Source organism: Microtus pennsylvanicus, chromosome 13, assembly GCF_037038515.1.
Source record: "Microtus pennsylvanicus isolate mMicPen1 chromosome 13, mMicPen1.hap1, whole genome shotgun sequence".
Taxonomy (NCBI): domain Eukaryota; kingdom Metazoa; phylum Chordata; class Mammalia; order Rodentia; family Cricetidae; genus Microtus; species Microtus pennsylvanicus.
Window position 1 is genome coordinate 68,786,493 of NC_134591.1, and position 23,806 is coordinate 68,810,298.

The 23,806-nt window shown below is 52.1% G+C and overlaps 1 protein-coding gene across 9 annotated transcripts in view; it reads left to right on the top strand.

Annotated features, from left to right (window-relative positions):
* Positions 1-6,052: 6,052 nt before the first annotated feature.
* Positions 6,053-23,806, top strand: part of Hspg2 (heparan sulfate proteoglycan 2) — a 101,056-nt gene continuing 83,302 nt past the window's right edge. For all 9 annotated transcript variants that reach the window (XM_075946554.1, XM_075946556.1, XM_075946560.1 and 6 more), the window contains exon 1: positions 6,053-6,198. In XM_075946554.1, the coding sequence (XP_075802669.1) occupies positions 6,136-6,198 (63 nt within the window). In that variant the 5' untranslated portion in view covers positions 6,053-6,135. The remainder of the gene's footprint in view (positions 6,199-23,806) is intronic.

Sequence of the window (23,806 nt, forward strand, 5' to 3'; positions counted from 1 at the left end):
AGAAACCTGCAATTCCTGGTACTCTGGAATCCGAGGCAGGAGAATTTCAATCTCAAGACTTGTCTGGGTTACTCAGGGTCTGCTTGGGCAACTTAGTGAGACCCTGTGTCAAAAAATTAAAGGAGATTAAGAACATAGCTCCGTAGTAGAGAACTTGCTTCGCATGTGTGAGGGCCTGGGTTCGATTCCCAGGACTAAGGGGAAAAGAAAAGAAGAGGAACATTTGGCTAGGCATGATGGTGCATGCCTTTAATCCCAGCACTTGGGAGACAGGGGCAGGAAGATCTCTGAGTTCGAGGTCAGGACTGTTACACAGAGAAACCCTGTCTTAAAAAAAACAAAAACAAAAACAAAAAAAAAAACACAAAAAACCAAGCGAAAAAGGAGGAACACTCATGACACAAGGCAGGCCGGCTGAAAGCAATCTGTTCTTTCACCCATGTGAAAATGAAAATGGCCTCGGTGCCAGGTCCACACTGGACACTGTGCTCTTCGTGGAGATGTTAGTGGAAAGAAGGCCGAGCAAAACAGCGTACCAGCTGCTGTTTTCGAGGCCTCGTGACAGCAAGTCATTCTGAGACTGGCTCAGTGGTCGAGATGTTTGGGCGTGGAACTGTAGGAAGCTAGGGATACATCCTCTATGGGAAGCTGGGGAAGGCTTCTGTCAAGGTGGGTGCATGTCAGTGATAAAAGACTGGAAAGATGAGCAAGACAGGATCTTGCCAGTCACCCCAGCCTGACCTTCCCTGCTCGCGGGAAAGTTTATTGCCTCCCAAGGTGGTGCCTTTTTCTCTTCCTCCTACTCTTTAGTCCTCCCATCAACCCTAGCTCATTCACATCAGTTTCTGGTTCCAGACCAAGCCAAGGACAGATCCTGTCTCTGCCTGTTTTCCCACACAGGCAATGGAAACTCTTGGCCATAGTAACTGCTTTCTTATTCAAAGAACATAGCGCACAGCTAGCCCTTAAAGTGCACACAGCACCTTCACTTATGTTACCAAAAAAAAAACTCTCGGTAGATGCAGATGGAGCCCACAAGACACATCACCGAACCCTATTGGCTTGCTTGGAAGCCTACTATCTTTGTGATGAGAACAACCTGCTCAACTGTTCAGGGCGGTCCTGAATAATTAACAACAAAGGGGGGAAAAGGAAAGAAGAAAGAAAAAGGAAGGAAGGAAGGAAGGGAGGGAGGGAGGGAGGAAGGAAGGAAGGAAGGAAGGAAGGAAGAAAGGAAGAAAGAGGAAAGAAAACATTAGACTGGTGAGAGGATCTGAGGCAGGGAAAAGATTTGGAATCAATTAGAAACCAGAAGAAGCTGTTCCTCCCATATTTGGAGAGGCAAGCCATAACTGTAGCCACTGTTCTAAAAGTTCCCAGCTCCTGTTCCACAGCTCTCATGGTCCCTCCTTCCTCACGGGACCTTGTTGAAACGCTTAAGCTGTTTCTGTCTTAAAGATGCTGACAAGCACTCGAGTTGCGAGCATCTTTGGTGTAGTTACAGGCACCTCAGAGGCTCTGAAAAGCCCAGCTCCTCTTCTAAGCCATACAAGGAGACGACAGCCTGGCCCGAGACAGAACAACTTGAGAACATTTACTAGAGATGCTAAGGACTGCACTCTATAAACCAGCCAGCCAAACCCCTACGTGGAAAGGAGAGGATGCCGAATAAATAGGTAGATCACTGATCCCCAGACGGGTGGGGCTTCTTTGGGCAAGCCCTATTTTCCTGGTGTCAGCTGGTTTCCTCCAGGCCCCAGTCAGCTTTCCTATCTCTTTCCTCAAACCCTTTCAGGAAGCATGGCCTATAGGCCTGGGTTCATCTTGACCAAACATCTACAAAGGCATGCTTGTTCCCCTGTCCCTGGAGCTATGAGCAAATCAAGCAAGAAGCTAAATCTGTGATTCTGAACAGGGCCTGAGGTAAGGAAAAGACACGGAGGCAGCTCATGCCATGAGATTTGTCACGGATGCTGACCTCCCCATACACAGGCCAGGCCTTGGAAAAACCCTGCCACCAGGCTGGTCTATTGCCAACTCTGAAGTCAGCCTTCTTCATCAGACAGGGAGTTCCCTCCCACATAGTACCAGGATGTCCTCCCACCTCTGGCCAGAGAGCCTTGGGTAGGGGCTGCAGCTCACCGTCAGATGGAGAGGGCACAGGGGCTGCTCCGCTCCCAGATTCAAGCTTCTGGGCAGTAGCCTTGTTTTTTTTTTTTTTTCTCATCAGATTGAGAGCACACCTAGAAATAGGAACAGAGTTGAACATAGCTAAACGTATCTGTAATCCCGGCACTCAGAAGGCAGGTCGGTTGTGAGTTCAAGGCTAGTCTGAGCTACATATCAAAAAAAGAAAGGATTAGAGGCAGGCGGATCTCTGTGAGTTCGAGACCAGCCTGGTCTACAGAGCTAGTTCCAGGACAGGCTCCAAAGCCACAGAGAAACCCTGTCTCGAAAAACCAAAAAAAAAAAAAAAAAAAAAAAGGAAAGGATTAAAAAGAGTGACCACACTAGGTGGTGGTGGCGCACGCGCCTTTAATCCCAGCCTCAGGAGGCAGAGGCAGGTGGATCTGTGAGTTCGAGGCCAGCCTGGTCTTAAGAGCTAGTTTCAGAACAGACTCCAAAACTACAGAGAAACCTGTCTCGAAAAACAAAAACAAAGAAAACACAAAACCCAAACTTTCTTCCTAAACTACATGGGATGTAGGAAAATACAAGATCTCCTGAGTAAACTGGGAGCATGGGACCATGGGAGAGGGTAGAAGAGGAGGGGAGAGGATGGGAGGGAGCGAAGAAAGATGTATAGTTCAATGAAAACAATTAAAAAAAAAAAGAATCTGGCCCAACAGAAGACACCAGGGAAACACTAAGGAAGTCGATTGTACGGAATCAGAATGGAGCACAGGTAACAAGCCATGAGGCAAAATGTAGACTAATAGAAACTCATTAATTTAAATTATAAGAGCTAGTCAGAAACAGGACTAAACTAAGGTCAAGCTTTTATAATTAATAAATTTCTGTGTCATTATTGGGGGCTGGCAGTGAGAAAAATAAAGTCTGACAAGACCAACTACTCCAAATGCATGAAAAGGTTCCAGCGGTCCTGACAATCAGCACCCCTGATGTCAATTCATCAATAGGAAAACCTAACTTACGAAAATAAAAAAAAATTCAAAATAAGAAAGTATTAAAAGAGTGTCCACCCCTATTCAGTGTTAGCTATATGCCAACTCCTCCTCCTTTCCCTCCTCCCCCTCCCCTGTTTCCTTTCTTCTTTTGGGACAAGGTCTTATGTAGTTCAAGCTGCTCTTGAATTTGTGGCAATCTTTCCATCACCATCCCAGCTCTCAGGTTTTGGGGTTATAGGAAAACACCACTAGTTTATATGGTGCCGGGGATCAAACCCATAACCTCACGCACGCTAGGCGAGCACTCTGCCCACTGAACTACATCCTCAGCTTTTGAAACTCCTTTAAAATATTTCTTTTATTCTCAAATTATGTGTGTGTGTACATGTGGGGCTGTACACGTGAGTGCAGTGCCCTCGGAGGCACAGGCGATTGTGAACCACCTAGTGTGGGTGCTGGAACAAAGTTCAAGTTCGCTGCAAGAGTGGAGCATGCTTTAACTGATGAGCCATCTTTCCAGCCCAAATTAAATGTGTTTATTTATGCGTGTGTGTCCGGGGGAGGTTTACTCATGCCGAAGCACACATAGCATATGTGTGGAGCTCGGAGGACAGCTTTCTGGAACAGATTCTCTTCTCTACCATGTAGGTTCCAGGGTGGAGCTCTGACCTCCAGTTGTCAGACTTGGTGACAAGTACCCTTACTCGCTGAGCCGTTTTCTCTAGCCTGACACTTCTTTCCCTTTCCTTTTCTTTCCCTTTCAATCAATTAACTTTAGCCTTTACTCTGAGGAAAGTCAGCATGGCCCTTGCTTCCTATGCGAGACTGGCAGGGGAGGCTGAGTGGTTTGTTCGGGTCTGCACTGCTAGGTGGTTGAGCAGCCTTTTCTGTCGGACTGAGAACGGCATGAGGCAGGGTTGTGTCCTCCCTTGTCCCCTTCATCAGAACAGGGACCACTAGGGGCCATGACTGGGCATGCCTTCCCTGTCTGTCCCACCCCCCTGCCAGGAGCAGCGGCAGACCTTATTAGGTGTTGTGCCTGGAGCCTGGGCTGGGGCCAGGGCGTTGGCAGGCCCACTTGGATGTGTTCTCTGCTCTTCATGCTCTGAGTTGGTCCCCTATAGCTATGCCCGTGGGACAGGGAAGAACTCAGTCTTTTGGAGATGGGGGTCTCTGTGGAATAAGAGTCACGATGTCAGTGTTTTCTCAGGTCCCTAAGTGTTTGGCCCCTATCACAGGGAACATGTTTTCCGGACAGGGCTGGCGCCATCCAGTGAACTGGGCATTTCCTTCTGTCCACAGCCCACCTCACTCCTGGCTGCAAAGCCCGCCAGGAGTCTCTGGAACCTAGCAACTCTCAGGAAACAATGGAAACTTGGGTTTGTATTCCCCTCCCTCTATCATTACTCAAAGGGTTTCCTCAAACCTACACACATGCGCGCGTGCACATACACACTCCAGTTATTTTTCTCTCCACCCACTAGCCTGGGGCTGCCTGGAAAATTTCAGTCAGAAAAGGGGCCCTGAGTAGATGGTAGAGACACTCCTGGGCTCCAGGCTTATGTGCCTGCCCATGGGCTATAGCGGAAGTGCAACGATGACCATGATTTACCAAGAACACCTGAGATCAAGTCTGTGGCAGAGCCCATCTGTATATGAACCTGGGTATGAGAGCTGGTGTGTCTCTGGGAATGATCTATGTGAATCAGACTGATTCTTTGAATGCTTCATATTGTCTGTGGTCTAGGGAGGAGTAGGAGGGCCATCTTGTTCAGTATCGAGCACCCACTCAAGGCCTGGGATGAATGTATGAGAAAAATGTAGAATATAGAGTCTGGTGAGTGTGTAAAAAAATACATAAACCCTAGTGTAAAACATATGAAGAACTGGTGTGAGCAAACATACATATGGTCCAGAGAAATGGCTCAGTGGGTACAAATACTTGCCACCAAGCTTAATTGCCTACCTGAGTTGGATCCCCTGAACCCACGTGGTAGGAGATCATCAATTCCCAAAACTCCTCTGACCTCCATATGTGCACTGTGGCCTGTATGCAGGCACACACACATACATGTGCACGTGTACACAAAACAAACATTTAATAAATGAAAGATGCTTCATAGCTTGTTGGGATACCTGAAACGTAAACAAAAATGTAAATATAAACGCGAAGTCGATGTGAGCAGCTGAGTGTGTGTGAGGGTTGAGAAGTCTTGCAAGAGCTTGTGAGCCCCAAAGAGTGTTAGTAAATGTGCGCATGAGCTGTGGGAGTGACAGCTGGGGGCAGCTCAGGGCCACAGAGCACTCAAGCTGGGGTCCAACACCTCATTGTTTCGAAGCAATAGGATTGACTTTTAACAAAGTTAAACTGACTTGAAGCAGAAGCTCCGCAAAGTACACTTATAACTTTGTGAGTGTGAAACTCTATGAAAGTTGCGTGCTTGTGGGACCCCCGCGAAAGTGGTTTTGCTGTGGACTCGGTGTGGAACACATGGAGTGAAGGAGCGGTGTGTGCAGAGGTCTCGATGCCCTACCGAGTGGCGTCCAAGTTTCATCCCACACTCCAGGCCACGTCTGGCGTGGAGCCGGTTGGGCCTCAGCCCACACCGAGGGGGACTGGGGCCCAGACAAAGGCACAGCCAGCCGCGCTGCAGCTCTAGAGAGCCTAGCTAGCGGCCCGGAGGCGGGGGCCTACTCTTGGGGGGCGGAGCCTGTTTTGTGGGGGCGTGGCAGAATGCGCGGGGGCGGGACCTAGAGGACCCAAACGGGCAGCTTTAGGGGCGGAGCCTGGCCTTGAGAGGCGTGACTAGAGGCTTAGAGGTGGGGTCTAGGGCTTCTGAACTTGGCGCCTCGGGGGGCGGAGCCGGAGACCCGGGGGCGGGGAGTATGCGGGAGGGCGGGGACGGGGGTGTAGGAGAGGAGGAGGCGAGCAGTCCGAAGGACTCCGCAGGACAGCAAGCGGGTGGCTCCGTGCGGCGCCGAGAGAGCGAGAGAACGAGGCCCGGCCATGGGGCGGCGGGCAGTGGGCGCGCTGCTTCTGGGGCTGCTGCTGCATGCGCGGCTGCTCTCGGTGAGTGTGCGTGGCTAAAGGCCGAGGGCGGGGGGCGCGCGCCAACTTGGCGGGGACACCGGAGGCTGCTCGGCTGGGACTCTGGCTCGGGACGGCCGCGCCCGCGCAGGACCCTGGGCTGGCACTGGCCAGCGCCACCCAGCAGCGTCGAGTTTTTCCTAGGGGACGCCCCAGGGACCCAGCGTGGAGGTCAGGGGCCGTCCTTGCAAGTTTGGAAACTCGAGGGTCTCTGGCCACGTTGTTCAGGTTCAGATCGCCTCTGGGCATGGCTCGGCCTGCGGTTCCTGGGGCCCTGACGGAGAAACTTCTAGCAGGGTGGGAACTTGGCAGGACAAGGGTACCCCTTTCCGCTGCCAGCTTGGCAGAAGGGGCATTCCATCATGATGGGGACCCTGTCAGTCTTCGCTGGAACTTTACTATGTTATCCTCTGGGGAGGCTCTAGTCAGGCAGTCATACGTAAAAACTTGGAACAAAACTGAAGCCTGTGTGCAGCACCCCCTGCACCCTGGAGTCCTCCAAGCCATGAGCTAAATCAATCACTGCCTTGCACTGAGGTCTCCGTAACACCTCTCGGAGGTAGTCCCACGTGGGTAAAGGGAACTCAGAATGGGAAGCCTCAGGGCAACTGGGCCTGAATGGAATGAGTGCCCTGTGCAGTGCCTGTTACGACTGGGCCCAGGAGCAGCTGAGTTCCCCCTGTATTCTTCCCAGGTCCCCAAAGTGGGATGCTGTGTACCCCTACAGTTCAGCCCTTATTCTGAACTAACACGGGGACAAAGGGAGGAGAAAGGAACTTTTGAGTCAGGAATCTTAAGACCTAGAAGGCATTTGGCAGGGGAGGCCCAGAGGACCCGAGTGACCTCAAGGAGGGCTGGGAGGAGCTGATGGGTTGACAGAGTGGAAGCTGAGGGTGGGGTCCATCTGGACCTGCTGCGGTGAGCCACAGAGCCCAGGTTCTCCTAGACAGTCTCCATCCCTGTCCTCTGTTTTCAGAGCCAAGAAGGTGACTTTTCCAACTGGGCCGGTATTTACCCAGTGACTGACTCCCTGTCCTTGCCTGGCTGGCTCGCTCTCACCTCTGCCCTCCTGAGTCACTCCTTAACCTCCCACCAGGCCTGACCCCTTACTGTTTCTGCCCCACCCACGCAGCACCTCTCTTCCCCACCCTCCTTCCAAGCAGTCTTCTTCCTTAATCTGTCTGGCCTCTCACCCCAACCCTACAGAGCAGGGCAACGGCTTGCTGCTGCTGCCCATTTAGCCTGAACTTGCAGCTCCTAAAACTGACTTTCCCTTCCCCGAGGCAATGACCTAGACCTGGAGCGCCATCTTTTCCTGACCACCCCCCTCCTCAGCTCGACCCCCTGATGAGGGCTCCCCCAAGCGCGACCTGCACAATGGCAGGAGTGGTGGGCGGAATTGTTTGCGGAGGGCCTGAGGAATTCTGAAATTCCGACTGCCACCACTGCCTGATTCACTTGTTCATTCACCAAATCTCGATGGAGCAGCATTCTGTGACAGTCACTAGGAGTCCCCTAGGCTCATTCATTGGGAAGATACTTTCTGCACAGCTATTGTGCGCTGGCACTTGGTGGCGCGAGATGATCTAGGTGGGCTGGGGCACGCCATTCCAAGACTTCTAGGACTCAGACTAGTGGGCTGTGATGCTGAGGAGACAACAGGCAGCCCGTCCTGAAGCTCTAGGATTATAGATGCTGCAAGCATCACTGACCCACCCCAGCTCAGAGTTGGGCCCCTCTGCCCCAAAGAGCTTAAGGGCCTTAAAAACCCAGTTTCAGTGCCAGCTTCTCAAGTCCGAGTGTCAGCATCCGTGAAATGGGCGGAGACACTGGCCAGTGCAGCTTCAGTAAGATCAGTTTTCAGCCCAGCATCCCAGCAAGTCTTGCCCACTGCTCCTGACCGCTTCAACCCTTCAGTTCAATTCTAGACAGAATCATGCAGTGCGAGAGGGCAGCCTACACTGGGCCCAGGAGTCTTAAGTCTCACTGGAGACAGGGACAGTGAGACAGGGTCTGTGATTATGTGGGGGAGTAATTTCTGTTCTGGGGAGAGGATGGGACCAGGCCTGGCTGACTCAGGCCTGCCCTGGCCTGTTGACCCTTTCCTTCCGAAGGCTGTCTTAGCCCTTCCTTTCTTGGGCCCAGCCCCACCGTTGATAGGAATCTTGAGGGGTGGCAGGAATAATGACAGTGTTTTCCAGGCCTAGGAGGGAAGTGGTTGAAATACCTGCTTCCTGCCTTCCTTGGATTTCCTTGCGGGGAAGGCTGCTGCTGGTGGGAGCGGGGGAATTTCTCTTTCCTGGAGTGACTTCAGCCTTTCCCTCCACACAGCTGATTACCCTGTCCCCCAGCTGTTACCGTTACCCCCTTTGTTCCAGACCTGTGCCAGGAAAAGGGCAGAGCCGAGAGAGTGTGTGCATCAGGCTGTGGGACCATCCTCAGAGTCTGGGCAGAGGCCGGACTTCCCCACCCCCATCTCCCAGGCTGAGCTCTGGGTGTCTGAGGAGTCTCGCCCAGACCTTGCTTGGCTTGGCCCGGGCCTGTTCTCAGGATGAGTGCAGGCAAGTTAGGATCTGTGGGCTTGAGTCTCTGTCTGGGAGAAGGTTAAAAAAAACACTGCTCAAATATGATTAGGTTCAGGATTTGGGTGACAGTAAGCACGGGGTAGGGATTTCTTGGGGTGTAGGCCAGGTAGAGGGAAAGCACTGTAGATGGGTCACATATATTCAGTGTCCGTTGATTGAGGGACGCTGAGTTTGTCAGGGACTTCTCACGTTGCTTCTGTTACTTCCTGCTTACCAGGTCTCCTCTTTACTGAGAACTAGAAGCTCGCCCCTCAGGGCCCTGATCCCTCTGGGACCCTGCTGTCCACTCTCTCTTGTGCTTTACTTAGTTTCTGTTTTGTCTTGTGTTTTCCCTTGCTAGTTTTTTTCTTTCTGAAACCATTTTAAATTTTTTTGACAATTCGTATGTGTTTATAATTGTATTTTGGTCATTTTGTCTCTCTGTTATTTTCTCTCACATCCTTCCCCCCTTTTCGGGGGTATGTTTTAGATAGAGTGTCATGTATCCCAAGCTTGTTTCCCTCAAACTGACTATGTAAAGGATGACCCTGAACTCCTGAACCTCCTGCCTTCCCCCATGTAAGTGCTGAGATTACAGGCCTAAGCCACCGTGCCTGGCTAAATTTTTTGAGCATGCCAAACAAACTCTACCTCCAGGGCCTTTGCATCTGGTTTTCCCTCAGCTTGGAACACAGGTCCCTGAATCCACAGCACCCTCTGCCTCTATTTCTCAGGTCTTGATAATTCTGCCCTGCCCCTCAAGCCCAAACTCACCCACTTCGATCCCTCTGCTCTCTGCCCTCCCTCCCAACTGCAATACTGAGAATTGCAGGGCTTCTCACATGTTACCGTATGTTCCAGGCTGAGTTCCATCCTTAGCCCCATAACTTTTTTTCTCTTGTCGCCCTCCAACCTGAATCTGTTCACTTGTTTATTCATCTCCTCTGCTCTGTTTAAGTTCTGTGATAACAAGACCTCATCTGTTTGTTTTTTTTTAATCGTATTTATTTGTTTTCTGTGTATGTGTGTAGTGGGGGTGGTACATGTGTGGCGGTCAGAGGACAAATTGCCGTAATTAGTTCTCCTTCTGTCTTGTGGGTACCAGAGATGTACTTAGGTTGCCAGGTTGACCACTGGCCCTCTTAGCTGAATTTTATTTATTCATTTGTCTTGCCTGTTCTGTTTTTATTCATTTCTTGTGATGCTTGAATATTTTCAATTAATACTCTAATTAGATTTGTCCTTTGACAGTTTCACACACATATATAATGCAAACTGGTCGCTCTCATCCCCACTCTCTTACCTTCCCTGTCTATCGCCCCCCACTCTTTCTGACATTCCCGTCTGTTTTGTGTTGTGACTCGCTGAGTTGAACCGAGTCTATTTGTGTGAGTTATCCAGTGGAATCTGGTGGGCTCTGCAGCAGACACATGCTTGAAGACAGTGGTTCCCCATCTCCCGGAATCTATCCACAGCCAAAAGTTCAGCAGTGAGGGGGTGTGCCTCCCAGAGTCCCTCTTCCACCCATGACTGACAGGGCCAGCCTTGTGCAGGCCTCAGTGCAGGTAACTGCTCCGTCTGTTTTTGCTAACCGACATAGTAAGTGCTCCCTGAGTGTAGCTGTTGAAATGCATTAAGCCTTGGAGACTAGCGTGGTCCCTAGAATCTGAGCAGAGGAAATGGAGGCACAGAGAGGTTAGGGGGCTCACCCACTTGCTCACTCAGAAGAGTCAAGTTTGAAGGTAGGCAAAGCTCCCCCTGACACTGCCCAATGCCCCACCTGCCTGCAGCCAACCACCGTCAGATTCCTAAAATTCATATATTTATAAAGTATATGGTAGGCACACACGCGATGTTCAGAGGACACCTTGCAGGAGTCAGTTCTCCTACCTGTGGGTCCTGGGATGAGACTTGGGTCTTTAGGCTTGTGTCCAGACCCTTTCACCCACTGAGCCACCTCCCAGGCCCCACCATCTCATTTTTGATGAAGCTTGTCACTGGTGTCATTATCAGTAAGAACTCTGGCCCCATGTGGCACGGTGTTGACCCGGGGTCAGGATGCCAAGAGCTAGACCCCGGAGGAGTCATTTGTAGGCTTGTCAATGGCTCCTGAGGCCCTGCAGGCAGTTGCATGCAGAAGGGGCCAGGCTCTGAGGACCAGGTCTGTAGGAGATGAAAGGTCTCTTGCTCTATGTGCTGTTCATGATGAGGGAGACATATGGCCTGGGGCCCCACTGACCTGCAGGGAGCCTTTCCCTGTTCCTCAGCTGCTCCCCTGGCGTCTGGAGGTTAGGATGGTTCAGAAGAGGCCTGAGGACTGCCTGGCCTTGGATTGGAAGCTGGGGGTGGGATTTGGAAAGATATGGGTGCTGAATCATAGGCAACTTGGAGGCCAGACCTCGGAGTTCTGGACTTTCGTTCTGAGTTTGGGAGGGAAGGGGTGGCTCCCAGCCCTAGCCTTTCTCTCCTCTGGTCCAGTTCCAGCTGCGAGGACCAGGCTGAAGGAGGACCGAGAATGAGACTCAGCTCCCAGTGGCTTCCTAGTGGTCTGCCAGTACCTTCTTGCTCTCCCTCCTGCTCCCTCCAAGGACAAGAGGAGCTAGGTTGAGGGTCCCTGCCCTGTTGTAAGTCTACCCCAGCCGGAGCCTTGGCCTTTTTGGCCCTGCCACCCCCTCCTGATCCTAGAGCCTGAAGCTGGCTGACTGAAACCCAGAAATATGTGTGGAACTCACTTCGTGGGGAGCCGCCAGCCTCACTACCCAGCCTGGTGGCGTCAGGCAGTGTCAATAATGGCCTTGAGAGGGGTGTGGCTCATGGCTGCCCAGGGGTGGCTGGGCTGGGGGGCACCATCATGAAAGCCCCGAGAACAAGGTAGCTCTTTGAAGCCTGGGAATGTGAGTCTGAGCCAACACCAGAATCATGCTCGCCTCTTTCATATGATGCTAGCTTGTGCCAGGGCTGCAAGGACATCCTAGCATCCCAGGGGCCTTTGGTGTACTTTGAGACATCCCCAGGACCAGCCGCTAGCACCTTTTTTTCCTTGGGGCATAGAGGAGGGCTTCCTACTGCTCTGGTTTTCAGGGATGCTCCCTGTGCAGAGGCTGACAGTGTGGATTAGACTGGTGAGTGAGCCAGTGGTGTGGGCTGGTATACAGGCTTTAACCACAGCTGCCGGCGGGTGTGTATCACACTTAAAATTCACTTAACAAATATTTACGGAGCATCGTCTCTGTACTTGACCCTGTTCTAGATGTTTTAAGTTTGCAGCAGAAAATCAAAGAAGTCAAATTCTCACTCCCTCTGGATCTTGTGCTTTAGCCAGTACAGAAGCCAGCTCTACCCAGAGGGGGAAGGAAATAAAGCAGAAAACGGTATAGAGAGTGATGGTGTGGGGTAGGAAAAGCCCTGATATCACATTCTGGGGAGCGGAAGGAAGAGAGGGTTGGGCGGATGTATGGGGAAGGCCATCCAGGCAAGATGAATGGTCAGTAAGGAGCCTGGGGGTGGGGGTGTGCCTGGCATGTCTGTGGCACCATTCAAGTGGTAGGCAGTGAGATGCCTATGAAGCCAGCAACAGGATGGCACAGACTTGGCTATGGCAAAGTTCTGGGGTCCTGAAGGGCCCTGGTGCATTTTAAAACTATTTTTATTTGTATGTGTGTGTATGTGAACATAGGGGCCAGAAGAGGGCATTGGAGTCCCTGGAGCTGGAGTTACAGGTGGCTATGAGCTGCCTGGTGTGGGTGCTGGAAACCAAACCTAGGTCCCCTGCAAGCGCGGCAAGTGCTCTTAACTGCTGAGCCGTCTCTCTAGTTCTCCAGCCATGGAATTTTAATAGGATGACTGTAGTTGCTGTGGAGGTCAAAGGCAAAACAAGGAATCTCTAACCTGGACCAGACATGGTGGAGCTAGTGCCAGGCCCATGGATGGAGAGAAGTAGCCAAGTCTCCCACACGTCTTGAAAGTTGGGCTCACAGGACTGACTGCTTGGGAATGGGTGGGATAGAGAGGGGAGAGCTCCAGGGTCTCGGGCTTGAGCATCCAGAAGGACAGAGCTGCCTTGGAAGCATGGGACAACTCCAGAGAGCCGCGTGGAGGAAAATGGAATGTGATAGGTAGTGGAGGGGCAGTGTGGGCGTGTGTGTGTGTGTGTGTGTGTGTGTGTGTGTGTGACTGACTAATGACAAGGCCAGTGCAGTGGGCTCTGGTCCTCTCCAGCCACGGAACCCCTTTCTGCCCAGGCTGAGGCCTCTGTGGTAACATAGGGGTAGAGCGGAGGGCACTGTGTCCACTTGTAGAACTCACCAGTAAGGATTCCTCAGAGCCCACAGCAAAGCCCCTGATCTGTTGTACATGGGGGAACTGCATTTATGAAGCATGAGATCAGGGACTTGGCTCGCCTTGTTGCGGTTTACTAGGGGCTAGGCAGAGAGCTGGCAGACCCTGGTCCAGTGAATAAAGTCATGGTTTTATGGAGGGTTGGGAAGGGTCTTCCTCTGGCCCTGGACTAAGATGAGCTAACTTCCCGGCAACTGCTCCTTTGTTGTGGCCTCGGGGGTGTGGGACGAGCTCTTTCCCTCGTCTGTGTCCTCCCTGGAACCTCTTTTCCTGGGTGTGTGGTACAAAGTAGTGAGCTCAGATAAGCTTGCTTTCAGTTCTGTAGATTATCCCTGACCGGTGGTGTGACCTTGCACTAGTTGCTGGACCTTTCTGACCCTTGGATCAGTTTTGAAATAGGCAATGCCTGTGTCGTAGTGGTTATAGGTTGACCAGATGGATATACTTGGAATGTGGTAGGTGTTGGATAGCTAGTGACCACTGTTAGATCTGTTCCTATGCAGGGCAAGGCCAACATGCTATTTGATGTAGAATTCCTAGTGCCTGAGATTGAAGGAACCCTGGGCTTGTTGTAGGCACGGCTCCCTTTGCCTTCCTTCTTCAGGCTTGGAGCCCCAGATGCAACTGTGCCTGATAGTCCCTGCCCTCCTTCCCTCTCTGAGGCCACAGCTGCAGGACAGAGTCCACCCTTCTATCCTGATTGCTCCTTCCTGGAGGGGGAAAAGAATGGGGGGGTCACACCCCAGGGTGTGGCTTGGGAAAGGCTGGGGCTTCTGGATAAATTCATTCCCTTCCCAGCTGTGTGCAGTCGGTAGGCTCCCAGCAGCAGAAGGTGTGGCCAAATGGCTCCCGTGGGTACAGAGAGGATGTTGGAGCATCTTGAGAGGAACAGGAGTGGGGGCATCCTGGGACCCCATCCCAGCACAATCCCTCTTTTCAATCTTAGCCTGGAGAATTCAGGACCTTGTCCAGGGGATAGCCCACCCTCTTGTGCCAGGACAGGGGCACCATACAGCTTTGAATCTGGCACTTGTAGGATCTCAGAGTCATCAGGACTAGGGAGGAAGAGGGATACACAAGGGTGCGTGATCTTGCCCATTGGGCAAGGCATGCAGCAGGCAGCCCTCACTGCCTACCAGGGTGGGTCACGCCCAGGTGTTTCATTTTTAACTCTTGACATCTTTCCCGGCTTCCTCAACTTCTGGTCACTGGGAAGGGGAGACAGCCAGGGGCTTGGCAAGGGGAGGCCTTCAGAGGTGGCCTGGGGTGACCTCCACAGATGCTTCTCCTGGGGATAGGCTGGGAATTCCCAGCTGCCTCTGGCCCCTTCCCAGCCCACCTCTCCCATAAAGCCAGCCCAGCCCCCACCTCCTGGCAGCCCCTCCTAACCGCTGACTCATCCCTGACCATGTTTGGCGGCTCCAGTTTTCAAATAGTTGGGAACTGGGATCATGCCTCTTGTTGGAGTCCTGGCTGACTGGGGTGTGTTGAGACCATGGCTTCATAAATCTTAGTCCCAGCGACCTCTGTCACTTTCCCAGCTTGCGACCCACTTTTGCCTTCTGCCTTCCTGTGACCCTGGAGCCAGAAGAGCCGAGCCCCAGAATTCCCAGATAGGTCAACCCCTTCTCTGACCCCGATCGCCTAGGTCACTAGCCTGTGTTTTGTAGTTGTTCACACCTGCGTTAAAGCTATCACCCTCAGGAGGCGGTCTGGCGCAAAGCCTTTTCTTTCTGACCCTCATCTCATCTGCTCTCCCTGCTGTCTGTGGCCTTGCACTTGCTCCTCTCAGAGGAGCAAACTGAAACAGAGTGTTCCCAGCATCTACTTAGTCTGTAGCACCCCTGAGAATGGAGCCCAGGTTCTCTGACTCCCCAGTTTGTTTTTTTTTATTGAGAAAAGGAAAAAAAAGTTTCAGCCTCCTCCCAGCCTCCCATTTCCCTCCCCCGACTCCCCAGTTTTTATTCTCTGCTTGATGGGTCAAGCGTAATGATTCTAGAGGGGGTAGGTAGTCTGGGAGTGCTGCCTGGAGGAGGTGAGCAGGCCCCGCTTAGCAAAGTATTTGAGCAAGGTGCATATCTGCCACCTGGGTCTAGCTGGCTTCTGCTTCTCAAATTTGGTTATTCCCCCAACCCCTGGACTTCCATCTCAACCCTGGTAAGCTCCCCAGGCTGAGGTATGTGACTCGCACCAGCATTGAGCACCGTGTAATATTTGTTAGCCAGGTCCAAGCTTCCCATTGGGCTTCTTCAGTCTAGTGAGTAAAGCCAGCCTGTGTACCCTCAGTAATGAAAGACTGAAGGAGCCGGGCAGTGGTGGTGCATGCCCTTAATCCCAGCATTTGAGAGGCAGAGACAGGAGGATCTCTGTGAGTTTGAGGCCAGTCTGGTCTACAAGAGCTCCAGGACAGGCTCCAAAGCTACAAAGAAACCCTGTCTCAAAAAACCAAAAAGAAAAAAGAAAAAAAAAAAAGACTGAATGATATATGATATACCATGTGTAGACACACTTAGAATATAGATGAGTCCCAAACTGTCACTCAGACAACGGGACGTCTGTCCAACCGCTCATTTATTTAGTCATCCATCTAATGTTCTGCACGTTGTTGGGAGTACACCACATTTCCCAGATAAGGAGTAGTTTCAAAAACAGTGACCTGCCGGATATCCCAGAGCCAGAGGCAAGACTAGCATCACTGCCTCCTGGAAGGACTTGAAGGCTGGGTTCCTGCTCCGCAGCAGCCTCAGGCCTGGGAGAGGCAGGACACCACCCTGAGTGCAGCCCAGCTCAGAAGTTCTTCATCCACAGTAAGTCAGGCGAGGAAGAGACCACTTTGGTACCTGTTGTCAGGACAGGCTTCCTGGAGGAAGTGGCTCTGAAAGCAGGGTGGGTTTGGATGTGCTTAGGGAAGAGGAAGCAGCAGGCAGAGTTCCCAGCCCCCTCAACCCCCCTCAGCCTGGATCCTATTGTCCCCATTGTATTGGAAGCGCAGGAACTGGAAGGAAAGACTCTTGTCTACTGCTAGAGTTGTTAAAGCTGGGGGAAGAATGAGAGGAAGTCCCCAAGATAGCTGAGGGTGACATCTACCTCAGCATTCCCCACCCACCTAGCCAGACAAGTAGGCAAGAGGTCGAGGCCTGGCTTCTGCTTGGCCACAGCTGCGCGCTTCATCCTTTTCGCTGAGACTCCATTTTCCTACTCTCACAGAGGGCCGTGTTCTTGCTCCTTGGTCCTCTGCCAGCCTATGGCGGAGTAAAGGATGAGCTTCTCCCAGGAGTTAGTGGTAAAATGTTCTCAAGCCCAGGGTGGTCCCTGGGAATACCCTCCTGGTCGTCACTTCTGTCGTATCCTCCTTTCTTGATGCTACCAGCCTGTAGGTGCTGAGCCTTGAAATAAACGAGGGTCTGGGAGTGTTCTCTGTCATTCTTAGACATCCTAAGACATCCTTGAACCCGTCCCGTCCATCTGTATGTCAGTCCTGTGGTGATCTGACCCTGACCTCCGTGTCCTGTGGGTCTCTGATGCTGGGCAAAGAGCCACAGTCACCGTTAGTGTCTGGCAGTTAAGCACTGGACTAAGTCTCAAGAGTGCCAGAAGCGTGGGCTACTCGGCCAACCTTAGATTCTTGGAACCTAATCTCCAGATGCAAAATGGACCCATTCATTCATTTGTTCTACAAAACTCCCTTAAGTGCCCTCTCTATGACACGCCCGCGTCCTGAGCACGTGTCCTGAGTGTGGCTAAAGGAGCTGCCAGTGCCCTGGAGAGAGGGCCAGAGGAGAGATTTCCCAGACGAGGCCTAGAGGAGTCTTGCGCTCTCTAGCCTGTCCCAGCTCCCCTTTGCTACCAACTGACTGCTTCTGCATCCCTTTTCCCCCCCAGTGAGCTGGTGGGAGGAGGGGGCCTGGGATTGCTAGGGCAGAGGAGAAGATTCTAGAAAGGATGGGAGTGTACTGGTTCAGTATGAGTGAGTCTCAGGACAGAAAGAATCTTTTTTTTTTCTAGACAGGATTTCTCTGTGGTTTTGGAGCCTGTCCTGGAACTAGCTCTTGTAGACCAGGCTGGTCTCGAACTCACAGAGATCCTCCTGCCTCTGCTTCCCGAGTGCTGGGATTAAAGGTGTGCACCACCCGCCCGGCTGACAGGAAGAATCTTAAAGGGCTGTTTATACAGAGTCTGGGCATTTCTATCTAGGGTGACAGGAAGTGGCTCTCAGACCTCAGGCTGGGCTTAGCCTCTGTGATATGAAAGAGGCTTTGTGTGGTGATTCATGCCTATAGTTCCAGTACTCTGGAGGCTGAGGCAGGAGGATCTCAGGTTCTGGGGCAGTCTGGACTATCTAGACATGCCATGTCTTCAAAACCAACACAACAGCTGGGGATGGTGGCATATGCCTATAATCCCAGAAGATCAAGGAATTCGAGGCCAGCCTGGCTAGAGGAGACGCTGTCTTTAGCAGTCGTGTCCCCTCACCCCCAGACAGTTTCTCTGTGTAGCCTTGGCTGTTCTGGAACTCTGTCTGTAATTCAGGCTGGCCTTGAATTCAGAAAGTCACCTGCCTTTGCCTCCTGGAGTGCTGGGATTAAAGGTGTGCGGCTCTCCCACCCCTGCCTTTAAAGACCCCCTTGTCTTTAAAAGAACGGAAAGAAGGGGAGAGAGAGATTGGAGCTCCCACAGCCCCTCCACTTTTTTCGTTCACTTTTCCTAGATGGGGGAAAGCAGAGGTGAGTTCAAGCCTGAAACTGAGGTGTAGAAATGCCAGGAAAGGGTTAAGTGGGCCTGGGAAGGGGAGGGAACCAGGACACTGGGATAGGAATGTTCACGATAAGATCAAAGCCTGCTGCCTGCGGGGCCTCACCTCTGTTTCACCTGAGCAGTTGTGGGGAATTCTCCAGGCTGGAGGACCTGACCTCCCAGGGGAGGAGGATGGGGGCTGGTGTGGGGTCCCACCTTCCTACTGGTTACATTCCAGGAGGCTGGACTCAAAGCTTCCCAAGTCCCACTGCTTCTCTTCCCCCCTCTGCAGTTCCCCTCCACCCACCCCCCAGGCCCACTTCTTGCCCTGGAGATGCCAGGAGCCACCTCTACTTGGCACCTGAGGTGTGGGAGCACTGTCTCTAGCAGCCCGACGTCCCTGGTCGCCGTCTCAGCTCTCTGAGCCCGGGCCGGGGTCTGAGCCTAGATCACTTAAACCAGAATTAGGATTCTAATCAGGCTGAAGTATACCACTCAGTCCAGAAAAGAGCCCCAGGACCCTTTACACTAGGCAGGTAGCTTCCCCACCCCCAAGTTCTACAGGTTGTACTTTGTGTCATGGGAAAGCAGGCAGGGCACACTGAGTCTCATTCCAGCTCTAACGTGGTGCTGTTGCCCTTGGGCTGGTAGGTTAACCTCTCTGAACATCGCCTATCAGGTAGAAGTGGTAAGAGCTCTTTTGCAGGGGTTTGACCTTGTATATAAATCACTTTCAACCAGAGCAAGGCATTTGTTTATATCTAATAGGAACTGTTACTTTGTGCTTTTCCTCTTTCCCTTTACCACCATCCAGTCCTAGGTGCTGTGGTTTACTTCCCTTTAATTTGGGGGAAGCTTCAAGCCCCAGGTCACCCCTCTTTGCTGAGAGATTTGTGTTGATACCCTCCAGACACCAGCCTGCTCTGGTGATGGACTGCAGGTAAAACATGAGTCTTAATTGGCTAGTGACCTGGTGCCCCAGGCCTCACTGACCTAGAAGTGTGCCTTCAGGACATCCCACACCCAGACTGGGAGGAACTGGCATCGCTTTTCTAGCCTGTTCTGCTTTGGTTAATGATTTGGCTGCAGGGTGTGTGTGTGTGTGTGTGTGTGTGTGTGTGTGTGTGTGTGTGTGCCCGCCCTCCCAGCTCCCTAACCACTATGTCAGCGGCCTGGGTGTTCCCTGCTTTAATGTGGCAGCCCTGCTCTGGGACCCTGGGGTGGAGAAGGGGACCCTGAGTCACAGCTTATTCTCCTGGGAGCTTAGGGTGACATCAGGGTGAACTGTGGTTAGTGTCTATGTGAGCATACCCACGAATATTATCCTAGGCCAACAGGCTGCTTCTAACATTGAAGCCTGCATGCTCCTCTCAAGGCCCACTTCCTACAGGTGGTTTCCCCGTGGGAGGTTTGGGACAATGAGGTTTGGCTCCCTACTCCCTCCTGCCTGTTCTGGGCTGTGTGACCTTGGGTAAGTCCCCTCCCTGTCTGGAGCGCACACTTTTATCTCCAAGAAGGGAGGGCTCACCCCTGCTCTGCAAGTGCCGGAAGTGTTTAGGTTATAGTTAATAGCTGTTGAATGGCACAGCTACCCGCTACTGTTATAGCGCTCCACTTAGGAGAAAGTGAAAGTTGAATCCCAGTGGGGTAATCAGGGCAATGCCACCCATGCACGCACGTAAGCCTGAGGGCTTAGGAGGAGGAGGAAGGAGGATGGAAACATACAAGGAGCTTGCATGAATGAAGAAGGGCAGGTAAGAGCTGGGAATGTGACTTAGTTGGTAGCATGCTTGCTGAGTGTGTGCAAAGCCCTGGGTTCAATCCCCAGCCTTTTGTGAGCCAGGCATGATGGCGCTGCCTGCCATCCTGGCACTCGCTGTGATCCTGGCCCTCTGACAGCTTCCAGTGTCGTTCTCTCTCCTAAGAGCCCACCCCTCACTTCTTGCCCTGGCAGGTGCTGAAGAGAGGTAGAGGCAAGAGGATTATAAATTGAACATCATCCTCAGCTACACAGAAAGCCTGAGGTTCGCCGGGGCAAGATGAAAGAAAACAGCAGGATGGGATCCAGGTAGGGGTGGGCCTGGAGCCCACCTCAGCCTTCCAGCCTGCTCACTCCTGAGCTGGGTCCCGGGGCTAGAAGAAAGCAGACTACTTATTCTAGGGCTATTAGGGCATTTCCCTATCCTGGCAACTGCTATTTTGAGAGCCTCGGGGAGCAGGGACGCTGGTTAAATTAGGCAATGAGGCTCCAGGAGGAATGTGTGAGGAGTCTGGCCGCTGGGGCCGCAGGGATAGCACAAGAAGGCGTGTCACTCTGCACAAAATGACACCGCAGTTTGGACCTCTTTATAAGGCGATGGAGGGGAACCTGACGGAAACCACGGCCGAGGGGTGGGGGCAATGCCATGGCCTCTTTTGGCTGGCCTAGCAAGGAGCAGGGTTGAGGGCTGGCCTCCACAGCTCCTTGATTGTGGCTGCTGCCCGACGTGGGTGGGGTTTGGGGTGGTGTGATACGTGGGAAGGATGGATGGGCAGTTTTGGCCTTGAATCCTGCTTCTGCCTCTCTCTAGCCTTAGGCTCCCAGGCAGGCCACTGGCGCTCGTGGCCCAGTGAAAGAAGCTCTTTGTTGAGAGCACAGTGTAGTCTGAGCCCTTTGTGGTTTTATGATTGATTGCAGGGGAGGCTTCTGTAGCTGCAGGGTGGACCTCACCTGGGAGATCTTTAGGAATGTGACCTCAGCCCCAGCTCAGATGAGCAGACCCAAGGTTCCCAAGGTGTTGTGGGAAGCCCGGCTTTGCTGGCCATCCTGTTTCATCTTGGAAAACATCCTGTGGTGTAGGATGGTCAGATGCTTTGGCAGGGCCAACCAATCACACTCTCCTTTGGTCCACCTGGGGGCTGGGGTTCTGAGGGATGGGGAGTCAGAGCCCTGGCAGGAGCAGCTCCTGAGGCCACAGGACACTCTCCTTCACTCCCAGGCTTGATACTCCCAGATACTGGTGTTCCCGAATCACTTCCAACGTGTACGCCTGTCCCAGAAAAGGAACGTCATGCTGCTATGGCCTGTAGTGGTGACAGAGCCTTCTCTCATAGGAAGGCAGGAGGAGGAAGGAGAGCCAGAGGGGCCTTGGTTAACCTTATTCCTGTGTTCTCCTACCCTTACTGCTGTGTCCCAGACTAAGTGTGCCCAACAAAAAGTATTTGAGGCACAGTGAGGGTAGGATCCTGTTTCTCCCAAATCTGTCACCTCTTTATACAGAAAATGAGCCAAGCTGACCTTTATTTATGTAGCTAATTGGCACTCTCTTTTCTTGACTTAGTGTTTTTTTTGTCTTGGGGGTTGGGGATGCAGCTCAGATGATAGAGTACCTATCAGCATGCATCAGGCCCTGGGTTCAATCCCCAGCATTGCATAAACTCAGACGTAGTGGTGCATCCCTGTACTGCTAGGACTGCCAAGAGTTTGAGGCCATCCTGCAGTACAAAATAAGACTTTGTCTTATTTAGGAGAGACTAAAGGAAGAAAAAGAAAGAATGAAGAAACTAAACTACCTATGTATCTGTCTATTTTAAATATATATGTTTGAGGGTTGGCAAGGTTGCTGCCAAGCCTGATGCAATGACCTGAGTTTTATCTCCAGAACCCACGTGGTAGAAAGAAAGAACCAACTCGTGAAAGTTGTCCTCTGACTTCCGCAAGCCTGCCACAGCGTGCAACTCGCACATGGGTGAACACATATATACACATACACACACAGTAAATAAACGCCATAAAAATCATTATATAAAGTTGGGCAGTGGTGGCGCACGCCTTTAATCACAGCACTTGGGAGGCACAGGCAGGCGGATCTCTCTGAGTTTGAGGCCAGCCTGATCTTTTTTTTTTTTTCAAGATTTATTTATTTATTAGCTATACAGTGTTCTGCTGGTACGTATACTTCACGCCAGAAAAGGGCACCAGGTCTCATTATAGGTGGTTGTGAGTAACCATGTGGTTGCTGGGAACTGAACTCACAACCTCTGGAAGAGTGCCTGGTCTACAAAGAGAGTTCTAGGACAGCCAGAGCTGTTACACAGGGAAGCCCTGTCTCAAAAAAAAAATGTGCACACACAAACACGCACACCGACACACACACATGTAATAAAAATACCCCCCAAACCAAAAAACTTATATCTGTCCCCAAGGGACTTTGGCTCCAAATGAAAGCAACTCAAATGACTGTAATTAGGACCCAGTCTCTCTCACTGTAAGGTAGAAATTAAGGCCCACAGAAGTTTGAGAGAGAAAGGTGGCTTTGGTCAGAGATCTTAAAGTAGAGACTGCAGCTGAGCTGGCCTGGATGATGGACATGTCACAGAGGGCCTCAGAGCACCCCACAAGGAAGGAACCACACACACAAAGGCCTAGTGGCCTTGTGTTCCTCGGTGTGGGTACCATCCAATTCTGTGGCCCACATGGGATCTAGGGTGATGCAGAAGGACACACAGCTCCCTGTTCTTACAAGGAAAAAGTCCCTGTGTCCATAGGGACTTGGACCCTCACCAGCTGGGATATTCTGTCATCTTTCTGCCCTTTCTTCATGTCAGAAAAATCAAAGCCCTTTTACAAATGGCCACCAGGACTTCTGGTCTCTGTGTGATAACCCTCGTAGCCGGCAGAATTGGGATGGAAAGCAAAGGGACTTGATATCTTGATTAACGAGGTGGCCTTATCTCCTGCATATGTATGATTTCCGTTAGACTTGCCCAGTGCCGCTGACCATACCCCTGGGTGGGGAGCGCTGGGTGGGGGCCAGGCACGCACTCCCATCTCCTCTGTGACTTGCCAGCTACACAGCTTTGACCTCGGGCAAAGCCTCGGTTTCCTCCTCTGTGGATGGAGGCTGTGATGGCGCCATCGGACTTTGCTTGTGGTAGCCAAGAGCCTTATATGGCTGTTTAAAAAATGAAGTTTAGTGACGGAATGTTCAAGATTTTAAAGTCCACAGTGCCTTTGTTCATTTGCTTAGTGACAAGTCCTCAGTAGTCAAGTGTGGCATGTGTTCCCTTAGCTGGTTGGTGCAGGAGCGGGACCCTGTCATGTTGGCAGAAAGCAGTTGGGTCGGATGTGTTCTGGGGAGTACTGTGTGCCTTCCACAAGGAGCTGTCCGGGTCATCATCTCTACACTTCTCCGTCCCATTTGGCGCCACACCAGGTCTCAAATGGAGCCAAACTAGACTGTCCTTGCTATGCTGGGCCAAACACAATGTTCACAGCGGCTATGGTCAAGTCCTTTCATCCTTCCCCTTGGTATATCATCATAACGATAGCAAATCTGTGACTGTCCATCACCATCCCTTGACACTCCACTTCTTTGAGCCTGGCTCTACTGCTCTCTTTGTCCAGCTGCTGGCATCTGGACCTTCTATCACAGCCTCTGAGATTCCCACTACTGGTTCCCAGAGGGGGAGGGAGAGAGGCTTCTGCTATGTGTCCTGAGCTTCCAGCAGGGGTGCTGGCTGCCTGGGCCCCTCAACAGGGTGGATAGTTTGTTGTGACGGGGGCAATGGGCATCCTGCCCGCTCCAGCGCTCCAGTGCTCCTAAACCTGGGCGCCAAGCGTGCTGTTTGCACTTGGCCAGGCTTTGCGCTGGCCTTCTGCCCACAAGGGCCGCTCTGCTCTGGCACCCTGGTTACAAAGGCTGCTCTGGAGTGTGGAGAACTAAGCCTGGGCTGAATTCTGGAGCTGAGAGACATGTTCTACCACTTGTGGCGAGATCCTGGGTGCTGAGTGGGGACAAGGCCCAGGCAGTCATAGGCAGGGTTGTGTACTGTTAGGAACCAGGCTAGAGATCACCACCCTGGGCAGTTCACGTGAGTGTGGTCTCTACCTCACACCTGTACCTGTTGGGGAGGGGCTTTGGTCTAGTGTAGTGGAAAAGCTGAGGTTCAGCTTTTCATCTTTGCGTCTGATG